At 36.2% G+C, this 13,844-nt stretch overlaps 1 protein-coding gene across 1 annotated transcript in view; it reads right to left on the reverse strand.

Moving 5' to 3' along the window:
• LOC107653271 (disintegrin and metalloproteinase domain-containing protein 11-like) overlaps positions 1–13,844 on the reverse strand; it is a 55,984-nt gene that overhangs the window by 35,659 nt on the left and 6,481 nt on the right. The window contains exons 3-8 of the mRNA XM_016439943.1: positions 8,626–8,702; positions 8,231–8,297; positions 7,100–7,182; positions 4,346–4,409; positions 1,525–1,585; positions 923–1,029 (exon numbers count right to left, since the gene is read on the reverse strand). Of these exons, the coding sequence (XP_016295429.1) occupies positions 923–1,029; positions 1,525–1,585; positions 4,346–4,409; positions 7,100–7,182; positions 8,231–8,297; positions 8,626–8,702 (459 nt within the window). The remainder of the gene's footprint in view (positions 1–922; positions 1,030–1,524; positions 1,586–4,345; positions 4,410–7,099; positions 7,183–8,230; positions 8,298–8,625; positions 8,703–13,844) is intronic.

Below are 13,844 nucleotides of genomic sequence, written 5' to 3' on the forward strand. Positions count from 1 at the left end.
TTTGAGACTTTAGTCTTTGCAACTTTACAGATCTTCTTTATGCACCAAGAGCTTGTAACACTCCAAAGAGAAAGGAAAACTTGAAATCGCATCATATGGCCTCTTTAAGATTTTTTTTGTGTGTGTTTGATATCTTGAAATCTTACATCACTTGTCAAAAATACAGTAAAAACAGTAATATGATAAAATATTATTAAAATTTAAACAAACTGTTATTTATTTGAATATATTTTAAAAAGCAATGTATTCCTGTGATGGCAAAGCTGAATTTTCAGCAGCCATTACTACAGTCTTTAGTCTTCTTGAGCTTGGTGCTCAAGAAACACATCTTTTTATAACCAGTTTTGAAAACGTTTGAAAAGGATCTTTAATTGTTTTTGCTTTTGTGATACACTACCATTCAGAAGTTTGGGGTAAGCACAAAAAGAAATTCATATTTTTATTCAGTTTCCACAAAAGTATAACTTCACAACTGTTTTCAACATTTATAATAATAAAAAAAAAAATTCTTGAGCAGCAAATCTGCATATTAGAATGATTTCAGTATCACTTGACACTGAAGACTGGAGTTATAACGGCTGAAAATTCAGCTTTGTAGACACAAGAATAAATTAAATTTTAAAATAGAATACACTTATTTTAAATTGTAATAATATGTCACAACATTACTAGTTTTCCTATTCAACTTTTGAGCGGTAGTGAAAGTGAAAGACACCTAATAAAAAGTGAGACTAACCTATGATATAAGCATGCAGGGCTCATCTAGGAATTCTTGGGCCCGGTACAAAAACTTTACCATGGTCCGCCTTTGGTTGAAACCAATTTCTAGGTGCCCTTTTCGGCAGCCTGTTGTGCATGACTAATCTTCAAGAAAAAAATGAAAAATAACTGATCAACTGATGTCAAAAATAAAAACTCTCACCTGTCTTTTTGCCCGTCTCAGCCCATCTGTGAGCTCCGGCTCATTCGTTTCCATAGAAACGGGATAGTCATTGTTAATGTCAGAGTCACTGCTGTTCCTGGTGCTTCCTGGAAGAGAAGCAGCCATATACGGATGAAAACCATCCCGAACAAAAAGTTCCCACTCGTCAGCTTTCAGTGGATCGATAAAGATGTGTATTACTAAAAAATTATCCATGCAGAAAATCAATATGCAGCAGACGGAGAAAGAGAGAGATCAGGAAGGATGTAAAAGCAGACATGGTCTGACTGATGAAGAAAACCCCCTGAGTATAGATCATATAGGACAGAGACTGCATATGTCTTATTGTATTAAAGGAAGAGTTCACTTGAAAATAAAAACATTCTTTTTTCCTGTAGAGCACAAGACATTTGTCCAAGTGGATCTTTTCCATACCAAAAAAAAAAGAAAAAAAAGTTGTCTCTAATTTGTTCAATCAGTCTTTTCATGAGAGTCATGACAGAGTTCATGTGTGACTGGTGAGTCCTTGAAAGACAGTCATTTTGAAATGACATGAGGGTCATTTTACAATATTTGTCGAATGGGAGGAATCTGTATTTTACCTGAGGAATGTGGCCTCAACCGGATGTCTGCCATTCTGTATACAACATGAGTATTTGCATCCTGTGTAACAGAATAATGGAAGTCATGTTAGTCTGACATAAAGATCAGAAAGTGTATTACACGCAATTACCTATGAAACCATCATTAATATTGTATGCAGCATGTTTAACTTGACATTAGTCACATGATGGGTTATTCTAGTAAGATCTCAAATAGCTGCCATCGACCATTACTGGTGTCCAAACAGTTTAGTCAAGTAAAAATAATAAATAAAACCTAAATAAAACAAGCTGCTGCTGCTAAATGTAAACGCACAGTTAAAAGGTTTAGAGGTTTATTGAAGTTATAGCGCACCCTGGCATCGGAAATGGGTGAAATTTTAAACGTTTAATGCAGAAGTGAAGTTTTGATATTGCGCTCACACACAGTAAGTTAGTCATTACGGGTCACAAACAAAAACATAATTTGATTAAATTAATAAAAATTGGTAACTTTTCATCACACAAGTCAATTGTCATGTGAATTTTATTTTATTTTTTTTGCAGAAATGTAAAACAACATGACCTTTTGATTTGGGATTCAGAGGAGGAGAATTTCATAATAATCAGCAACTCATAAATAAATGTCAACATCCTTGTTCAAACAGTTAGTGTTTTTGTTGTTGTTGTGATTCACCTTTAAAGAAATGTGTTTTTGAATCCACAGAATGTCCTAGTGTCTATGTGTATCAAGTTTCATTAAATAAGGGTTTATTCAAGAACATCAGGACTTTTAAGCCCATATTTTGAAATACTTGATTTATTTTTTAAAGCAGGCTGTACTGAAGATAGAGGTCATGCAAAATATATTTCCACATATAAAGCACCAGCTGTTGTTTGATCAGCAATAATTTTTACATGCCTCTTCAGAATTTTTTTTTTTCCTTTTGAGAAAAGTAGGCCACACCCTTAACTAGTCCTGAGGAAATCATGCAGAAAATTCATGCTGTAAGGCATGCTGTTTGGTACATATATTTTGGCACCAAAATTGTATTAAAATTGTGTTGATAATTGTGAAAATCTCTGGCTGAATTGTATCCTGTTGTTGGGTAACATTTTCTTGCAGATGAAATGCTCACTGATGTACTGGGCTCTGCCATGTAAGGCTATTACACAACTATCCATTATTAATCTCCCATCTACCCAGACAGAGAGAAACACTTTACATGTGGCTTTGAATACTTTATGAAAATGACCCATTTAAGAGAAGCGAAAGAGGATTGGAGAGAGAGTGAAGAAGAGACAGATAACAAATACAGATAAATGAGGGAAAAAACTGAAAAAAAAGATGCTTAAATCAATGGAAGGGAGAGTAAATACCTCTGCATTTTATCATCTGAACACCTTTGGCATGCTAATGTCAATGCACCATAAGTTGTGTCACAGTCATTTTAAGGTAATTCAATTTACACAAATAGAAGACATCAAACTGATTCATGTTCCAACTATGCTTAAAATAAATTTGGTTACTTTTGCAGCGGCTCTGTTTGTCTTGGAACAAACTCCTCCCATAGAAATTTTTGTAGGTCAAAACTGGAAAACAAGTTAATTTTCCCGTTCCATCGTCATACAGTCAATGGGTTTTTGGTTAAATGTCTGAAATAAGGTCAAGCTCAAGATATTTTGATATTTAATCAATACCATAAAATACATCAGTATTTTAAACTACATAATACCGCCTTGTGATTTTTTAAAAGCAAACTCTAACTCAAATTGTCTGGGAAAAAAATAAAATAATTTTTTTATTTGTTTTTTTATTAAAGACTGAAAAAAGTTGTCAGAAGCTTAGTGATGGTGATGTTGAAATCATGTGACTATGGTGTAGTTTGTTTATAGCCTGCATTTAGTAAATGTTCGTAAAAATGTTTAAATGTTTTTCAGATTATCATGATGAAGAGAATCATACACTTGGTCACAGAGTTTATTTTCTGCAATAATCCAAAGGCCAGTGTAAAAATCATATTGGGTTTTTGTTGAGGGAACCAGGGTGATGCTAACTTCCAGGTTGGCCTACAAAAATACATCTTTGTAGTGCTCTTTATTGCTCCATCTTGAAAAAGTAGCCCTGCCTCAAAACAACCATTCAAACAGCATCACAACTGAAAGACCAAACAGAAAATTGTACGAGGGTGTTTTAACCAAAATACAAGTGTCACATTTCTGCTCATACACCCTCCACCTGCCGTGCCTGGTAGGCTTCCAACACAAGTGCATCACTGTAAATGAGAGAGACGAATGGAATGATGTTTTCTGGTAATTAACCACAATCCACAGATGCAATTGACAAGAGTTTAATCCACATTTAACCCAGAATAGTCTTGTTAGTCATGATAAACTGAGAAATATGTTCTTTGTACTTTTAATATCTAAATAAAATGGTACAAATTAATCGCTTGTCTTGAAAATAATGTCAGATGTTGCTTATTGTTCTAAAAAAAGGCAATCTTAATTTTATTCAAATTTCTTGACAGACTTCGATATCATAATGCAGTGCTGCTCTAATATCATGCATAAGCTGCTCTGTCTCATATTTTGTCACTTGACATCTCTCCTTCTGCTCTTCACCTCCGTCCCACATACAGACGTCTGCTGTTTTACCTGTCAGTCAACCACAGTAATGCACATTTCTGTGCATGTGGCTAATATTCAGTGCTTCGCTGTCTCTTCTGTCTCGGGATTGTGTGTCTACTCATGATTTTTTCCAGATTGCAACAGGCAGATAGAGTGACAATTCTCCTCAAGAGAAAGTTGAGAGAGATTAATATTTCAGCTGCATACTGACCTGACCGCTGCTGTTGTGCAAGGGCTCAATGCCATATGAAAAGTTGCCATCTGAGAACATCCCTCTGTAGACACACCAACATCACAAATGTGAGACACTCCAATGACAACAACCCTAATACAGCTTAAAAATGCAGACTTGATAGGGATTTATTAGGTACCACTTAACAATAAGGTTCCATTTGTTAACGTTACTTAACTGTATTCATTAACATGAACTAACAAAGCATTTTAAGGTGTCCTTGTTACAATGTAATTATACCTTTAAGTACTGAGTAATATTAAGTAACCATGTATTTACTAGATGGTTAGGGCTAGGATTAGGGTTTGTCTTAGGGTTACTTGCATGTAATTATGCATAATTTATTGTTTTTTATAATAGTAAGTACATGTAACGTGTAAAAAGGGCACCTTAAAATAAAGTGCTACTCATTTTTTAATCTCAATAAATTTTAATTTCAACAGTTACTAATATATCATTAATATCAAAAGTATATGTAAACAATATTTAAAAGACCTTGAGTGCTTTTTTATTTTTGTAATTTCAACTGAATATATACGTTTGTGAGATTTAGTCAATAGGTCAATTTATTTAATTTTGTATCTCTGGAAAATAGTGATCTATGACATTTCATTATATTGAATACCAACTTTTTTTATTACTTATTACTTATAGTTTTTATTTTGAATTGGTAGAATTGGCACAGAAGGCCCCAAGTGGCATGTTGTTACTAGAGTTTTTTTATTTATTTAAATCTTCGCCTTTCTTTAAAACCTATTGTCACGAATCCGGTCCATGAACTTCCATCCACTTGCCACCAGAGGTCGCCCTCCCATGATATTGACTCTCACACCACACAGACTGTTACACGTCACCCTGGACTACATTTCCCATGCTCCATTGCACTAATCACAAGCTCACCTGAAACCAATCACACACAGCTGCTACCAATAACACACACTATATAAATCTTGTCAAGCCCTCTGGATAACGTTCGCTGTCGACTGACTCACGGCCGGTTTGGATTACTCTTTTTGTCATGCCCTCAATATACCTGTTTGCCATTGTCAGAACCTTGCCTGTTTTTATGACCACGCCTTTAAATAAAAGCTTTGCAGATGGATCCGCACGTCTCACGTCTCCTTTGCCCCATAACATGTATAGGCTAATTGAGTGAAATAATTCAACCGAATTCTAATTTAAATTAAATATGTAAATATATTTATATGTCTATATATAAACCATAGGACGTATCTTTCATATGAATCCATTTTACTGGGAATTTGCTTTGTCGGTCATCAGTAATTAAATTATTAAACTAAATTTCCAAAACAATTTTACATCGAAGAGCTGATTTAGCATTTTACATTAAAGACCATTAAATATATATAAATATTAATAAGTATGATATCAAAAGTTATTTATACATTCTGTAAAAGTTCAGCTGGGTGGCTTCTTGCCCCAACAGTGGGCAATAATTTTTAGAATTTTATATTTTGTGCTACGGCAACTAATTTAAGTCAAGTCAAGTCAAGTCTGCTTTATTGTCAATTCTTCCACATGTACAGCACATACACACAGAGAATTGAGCGGCAGGATGCGTTGCAGGCACCATACCACACAGTGATGCAGCTCGTCAGAATGCTCTCGATGGTGCCTCTGTAGAAGGTGCACATGATGGGGGCCGGGGCTCTGGCTCTTCTCGGTTTGCGGAGGAAGTAGAGATGCTGCTGTGCTTTCTTGGCCAGTGCTGTGGTGTTGTCAGCCCAGGAGAGATCCTCTGTGATGTGCACACCCAGGAACTTGGCAAAGTTTAAAAAAACTTTAGCAAAGGTTACTTAAACAGTATTGCCTCTTTTCATTTTCATTTTAACGTAATAATAGATTAATAGAATAAAGACCAAAGATTACCTGTTAGATTTACCCAAAACGAATTATATCTTATGTTTAACCACTACAAAGACATCAGAGCCAGCGGCAAATGTGAGAAGGACTAGCCGAAGTTAGGCTACTCTCGTCGGGAAACATGAGCACTGAGCGCCCGCTGATCGCCTGGAGCTCACGTCTCTGAAATTGGCGAAGCACATTGTGACGAGAGGGGCGGGGCCGAGAGCCTTGGGAACGGCGCGAGGCCGGTGGAGTACATACAATGCGCGACACCAGCGCCACTTACTGGTCTCAAGTCCCACGGCGGAGCTCCGGAAGGATAAAAGGAGGAGTGACGACAGTGTTGGACGAGAGAGGACCAGGCCTGGATTTTATTTTGTGTTTTGTGTGTGGCAGTCGTCCGCGAGGGGCTGCCGCTTTACTTTCATTTTGTGTTTGTTTATTTTATTAAAGTCTTTAAATGTTTGCCGGCTCCCGCCTCCTTCTTCCCGTGACTACGAACTGTGTTACACACATTTTGAAATAGGCGCTGTCTTTATAAATAAACTGCAGATTTGAGTTTTAAACAACTCCTTTCTCGCCTGAAATACTTTTAAAACTACATTTCATGACACAATAACAGTAATATTTAGAAAATTATGCGAATATATGGTGGTTGAATTGGGGTTAAAATACAATGCTGTGTGAACTCAACCAATCATCATGTTCAGCGCCCAAGTCCCGCCCCCGAAATTTATAGTTTTCCAAAAATGTCCAAACAGACTTTTTGATATTGATGTCACCAAAGTGCAATTGCTGAAATATTGTGTGATAATTGAGTGTGTTTGTTCTTTGCACTGTTGAAGCAGATAAAGTGTTGCTGCTTACTGTAGGCCACGACAGGTGGAGAGAGCTGCCCATGACCTCTGAACTCCTCTCACGTGACCGTGATAGTAACAGTGCTCTCCTCCCTGCAATCTCACACACATTCACAATCACACACTGTATCGAAGTAAAATGATTACACAGTGAACAGCCCTCAAATATGACACTAACCACAGCAACATTCCCCATTAAAATTCATCAGATCACTTTTCCAATGTTCATGAAATGCTTTTAGCATGCCTTTCTTCCTGTCTGATGTGAAACGTGTCCCCCCTCAAATCTGATATTTTGGTTTCTATTGCTCTATTTTGGTTTCACTCTATTGGTGAAAATGTTGCATCTGATCACTTAATAAAGTAACAGCTACATCCTCTTGATAAGACACAAGATTTGAGGAATCATTCATCATGTCCACAGCACAAAACACATTTAAGAGCCGTGGGGTCTGTAAGCGGATGCCCACACTTAACGTAGGAGACATTAATGTCAGTGGTGTGATTGGCGTATCTGAGGTAGATTTTCAAATGCTGCTGGGATTCATTCTACCAGTCTGGCTGTAGTTTTCTGCACTGCAGTCCTGGTTTCTGTATCTCTGCTGCAGTGTAGTTGCTTAATGACTTCAGCTTTTCCACTCAATGCTTCATTCTTCCTGTGTGTGTGTGTGTCTCTCTCTCTCTCTGACTCAGTTGGACAAAGTGGACTAGAACGGTCTATAAGCAGTTGTCATAGCAACAACGTTGCGATTGGTCAAACGTGGTTGACACTGAACAGGAGGGGCGGATGCATTCCCAGACTCCTTTGCCTCACTGCATCAAAGTCGTGTGCTAAGAAAGGGAGTGGGTATATTCCCAGACCCACATATGATACTTCAGAAGTTTACATTAAAAGACAGGCAGTGAACTACAGCTATTAAAGAATTTGCTAATTATATGTCTTATTATATTATTCAAAAATCATTATGATATTTGTCCCTAATGAAAACTAATAAAGCCATATTACCATGGAATTATGGTACATAATCATGGTTATATTACTACAGCTAAGACATTATTTCCAACAGGGGATCCAATATCAATCTGTAACAAAATCAATATAAAGCGATACAAATAGAAAAAGGGATATTATTTTCCTTACCAGTCTTTGAAAAGGTCGCCCATCCTCATCGAAGTGGCGTTCAACATAGTTAGCCGATAAGAGATCACTGCACACACACACATAAATGTCATTAGAGGGAATAATATAATATAGAGAGAGGGAATGAGAATATTTGTGTTTCTGCTAGTGTCCTGTAAAAAATTATTTTTGGAAATCGTAAATAAATACAGGTCATTGTTTTACACTAAAATATAATTTCATTCTTTCTTCTTTAAAATGTAATGTTTAATTCACTTGCCATTAATGTTACTTGAAATTTCTTTGTAATTATTTGTGAAATTTTCTAGCTATTTCTGATTGAGAATTGTTTCAAAGTAAATCATACAGTTTTTTTTTTCTTTCTTTTTTTTTAGTAAGTGGGATTTTGAACATACTGATTGAGCTCCAGGTCTAGAACAAATGGGATTCCAAATGCCGTCACCTGGAATGAGATCTGAGCCAAATGAATGGGCTGAGAGAAAGAAGAACAGATACAGGCAGGTTGGTTACAATATGAAAATTGCAAGTTCCCAGACATTTCTGGGTGAACACGTGGTTTATCACAGCAAGGACAATCAGCTGTCCTTCTTCCTGTCTCCCTGTAGCACTGTCTTAGACGTCTTACATTACGGACATTGCAGTTTATTGCTCTGGCCACATATGCAGTCCTTATGCCTCCCTGCAGCAAGAATATGGCATGTTCATGCAGATGAGAAGGGACCCTGGGCATCTTATTCTGGTGATTTTCAGAGTCAGTAGAAAGGTCTCTTTACTGTCCTAAGTTACTGTAACTGACTTTAATTGCCTACTGTTAACTGTTGTCTTAAAGACTGTTCCACAGGTGCATATGCATTAATTGTTTATGGTTCACTAAGATCTGTAAAGCTTGTTTGGATTTGACTAAATTACTTTAAAATACAGATTCCCGAAAAAGGAATATATATATATTTTTTTTATATTTCGAGTTTATATGACAGGGTTTCTAGGTCTGCAAAACAAAACTAGCCTAATAGCAAATCAAAAATAGCCCAAAACTAACCCAATGACCTTATCCCAAATATCAAAACTCAAAATATGCGACTCCCATATCTACAATACATATTTTACAGTCACTGTTATGCGTTCTGCACAATTTCATAAAGGAGCTCAAAAGCTCTCTACCTGTGCCAACTCACCATCTAGCACAGTTTTATGCTGATAGAATCAATGAATCATTGTTATCATCGATAGAATAAAAAAAATGGGTAAATATTTCAATACAAGCATTTGAGTCAAATACAAGCTATGTAATATGCCAGTCCTTTAACTCACAACAGTGTAAATAGGGTTAAAGTGAACCATCAAATTTATTGACAAGCATTTATGGTAAACTAAAATATACTTTAATGTAATTTCTATTGAAATTTGCCAAACCTCAAAGGGCACCTATTATGGCCCTTTTTACAAGATGTAATATTGGTCGTGGGTGTCCCCAGAATGTGTCTGTGAAGTTTCAGCTCTAAATACCCCAAAGGTCATTTATTATAACATTTGGAAAAATGTCATTTTGGGGCATGTCTAAAAAAAAGAGCTGTTTTGGTGTGTATCACTTTAAATGTAAATGAGCTGCATATTCCCACCCTGTCTTTGAAGAGGGCGTAGTGTATATGTCTCTACTTTGCATACCTACAGCTATAAACAGCAATATGACTGACTGTTGTTCAGCCGTACATATGGGAAGCCAAATGCACAAAAAGTTGGACGAAGCAGCTTGATGTTACAGAGCTCGCGCAGCGCTGACCTGTCATCAACTCGACAGCGCAGGGAGGATGTGTTTGCTAGCGTCACTGAACAGACAGCGCAGCACAGATCAATTAAAATACTTTGATAACATATGCACAAAAACACGGTTAAAATGTTAGCTAAGCGCTATAATGACACGACATTCACAAAACAGTCTGGAGTGAAATGATTTGCACAGACATATACCGATTTAGGCAGATTTTGAGGCGCATTACCTTCAAAAATAAAAGTAAATGTTGGGAGAAAATGAAAAATCTTATGTTCAGTCTTACATCCAAACACAGAACACCGGGATTGCTTACGAGATATTGTTGACATTACAGCTGCTTGAGTGTGGAGAAAATGGAGGACAGTGCACAACCAACACAACTTGCTGAGGGTGGAAACTACGGTAATGCAGGACTGTCAGTCAACGGCCGTGGGCGGGGCCTAAACAATGTGACGTCATATTGCTTTGAGAATCAAAATGGCAGGCCTAAACTGTTTTGGTTTAATGGGGATTAAAAAATAAGGAGTGGTTGAATTTTTATCATTGTAGGGTGGTTGTGTTCACACACTGCCAACACACAATTATGTCCAAACATACACCATGTAAAAGTAGATTTTGCATAACAGGTGCCCTTTAATTATATTTACAATGACACATTTGTAATGATGAAGATCTAATTTAGCACATTTAAAATACTTTAATACCAAATAAAACTACTATTATAATAAAGTACTTTACATGTGCTTTAGTATGTTAGTCAACATATCAAAATAAGTGTTCTTCTTTAAAGCATGACAAAGGATTATTAAAACAAAGATGTGTAATTTAAAGTAAAACTTGCAATGTGACATTATTACAGTGTGTTAAACAGTCATTAAAGTGTACTCTAAGTACACTTAATTGGGCTTTTATTTCATGAATATTACACTATTTGCAAGTACATTTTTAAAAATATACACTTTTAAGACTTCGAATACACTAAGTGCACATTCAGTACAAATAAGCACACTTTTTTTGCTGGCAATATGCTAACTAAAAAAAATGCTCCTTGTATTCATTGTGTATAGGTTGCTTTGGATAAAAGCATCTGCTAAATTAATAAATATAAATGTAAAAATGTAAATGTAAACTCGTTTGGAATTATGTGGAGTTGTGTATGTAGAACGTTCAAATCAGTCACTTCTTATGATTCTTTTCAGTTTGGATGCTGCTTTAGCAGGACTTCAGCGATTTGCAGTCAGTTGACAATTTCTACTGACAGAGATCATTCTGCTGGTCGGAGATGCAGCCCCCTGATTCAAGTGAATACCACGTCAAAACAAAAGCGCCTATTAGAAAACAACAGCCAACAAAATATTTGTCTTTTTAATCTTCCATCAAAATGTAACTTACTCTGCCTCTAAACCGACATCATCAAACCAGCCCCTCCAACCACTTGACATAGACAACACACTTCACCCTCCAAATCAAAGTCCTGCCTAAAAGTTTTTATGCTTTTATGAGAAAGGCCAGTGGAGATTTTGACAGGAAAGTGGAGGGAAAGAGAGGGAATAGGTGACAGATTCAGACAGAAGTCGTTGGCTCCAGTGCCTGTAGGGCAGTCACATAAGGGTAGTCAAGTGCTCTGCACCAGTGTCAGGTAAAGCAGCTCAAGGTTATGAGGATGTAAAATGGCCTTTGACAGACAGGTGGTATATATTGCATCCCTGGTTACAGAAGACGAATGGTGTGGGTGGGTGTGAAATGCGATCACCTTGCAATACTTGCAGTTGAAGGTACGAAAACGAATACCTGCCTCAATGCAAGAAGCAGGGAGTGTATCCACACTCATTTATTGCACTAAATAAATCATTCAAAAACTACAGTCTCGCACTGTACAGTAGGTTAGATCAAATACAGACAGAGATGGGTAGAGTGTAGAGCCAAATAAATGCTCAGGACCCCATTGTGAAGCCAATTTTGCGATAACATCCAGATGACTGTACATTATCCTGAATATTACACAGCTATAAAATATTGATTGAAGTTAAAATATTTTATTAGCTCACTAATAAACTCTTTGCTTCTACAAAAAAAAAAAAAAACAGTTCCCAGCAGTTCCCTTTGGTAATTTGCAGGCAAGTGGCTGGGCACTAAAATTTTACATAATATTAATTTGTCAATAAAACGTCTTAATGAGGAATTTGTTTATTACAGACATGCAGCTTTTCACTTCACAAGGTTATTGTGATACTTTTACCAGCTGTTTGAACACTCATTCTGATGGCACCATTTGCTTTTGAAGAAACACAATCTTGGATAGCCTGAGAATGAGTACATTTTCATTTTTGGGTGAACTACACTCTAAAAACTGCTGGGTTAAAAACAACCCAATTTGGGTTATTTTGGCAACCCAGCGCTGGGTCAAAAAGGGACAAACCCAGCGCTGGGTTGTTTTAACCCAACAAGTTGGGTTATTATGTCTGACCCAGCATGCTGGGTTGCTTTTTTATGGTTTAAAATTACTACACTGCTAGGCTAAAATGAACCCAAATCGAGCTAGACACTAAACCACTAAATTAAATCACTTTTACACACACAGAATGACTATCAAAAGGTAAATATTTATTTAAAACAAGAGAAAAGTCAAAAGTAACATGCATGTAAGAAGAAATTCAGAAAAGTATGGCATTAACAACTACAGAGTTTATAAATGAAGCATTGAACATTTGTTGAATATAACTTTTAAGATCAAATTAGACTTTTTTGGTAAATTTTATATATTGTATAAACATATTATACAAAAACACTATTATACAATAGTTGTACAATTAGTTAATAGTTAAGTTCTTCCCAAACTATTCTGGCATGACAGTAAATAATCCACAACATTAACACTGATATTAATATGTGTGAAAGAATGTGAGCATGTGTATGAATGACAGAGTGTAAACTCCATTTCTACTAAACAACAACACAGAACAAGCATTTAACTTTTTGTTTTTACAAATTATACACTTACAGCTTGTTTCATAGTCCATGAATACAGATCAGGCATAGCTGCCCATTTCCATGGTCTCTTTAGCATAATTGATGTAGTCATGAAGAAGCCCCATCAGCACAGCAAAGGCATGTGACATCTTTTACATTATCCAGGGCAGCCTCCTCCTTTAAAACCACTGTTGCATCAGTTTAGGGGAAAGGACATTCTCCTCTTTGACCAGCATTCATCCCAGTCACCGCCTGTTCTTCATCAGTGGCCTAAAAAGAGAAAAACATTTGAAAAAAGAAAACATTTAATTAAAATCTATCCATCTTCAGACAGAGGTGCATCCACATCAGTAAGGACAGGTAAATAGTCTGTTTTATAAATTCAACCACTTTGTGTGGTTGTTTAATGTCTCAGTCTACCACAGCGCTCTAGAATGCTATAATGGCTAGTGTGAGGGCATGTAATATTGTTTAAATAAATATATTGCTTTCAGAAAGCTACTTCTTTACTGAAACATTAAAACAGACATGACATTCACATACCTCACAAAATTTCATGTACGTGGAGGGCTGCTCTTTAAAGGGTTAGTTCATCAAAAAATGAAAATGGTCATAATTTATTCTCCCCCGTGTTGTTCCAAACCCATACAAACTCTGCTAATTTTTGGAACACAAATAAATATATTTAATATTCTCTTCATTTTTGTCCTCCATTGCAAGTCTGGGAGACCAATATTTTCTTCTGAACAGACATGTTCGCTATGATATAATTTAAGCTTTATTCATATATAAATATTGGCATGGATTACTTCTACAACAACTCTGTATTTTTGAAGCTTGAAAATAATGATAAGTTGGTTTGAGTTCTGCAAT

This window comes from Sinocyclocheilus anshuiensis, unplaced genomic scaffold (assembly GCF_001515605.1).
Source record: "Sinocyclocheilus anshuiensis isolate Anshui unplaced genomic scaffold, SAMN03320099.WGS_v1.1 scaffold151, whole genome shotgun sequence".
NCBI lineage: Eukaryota > Metazoa > Chordata > Actinopteri > Cypriniformes > Cyprinidae > Sinocyclocheilus > Sinocyclocheilus anshuiensis.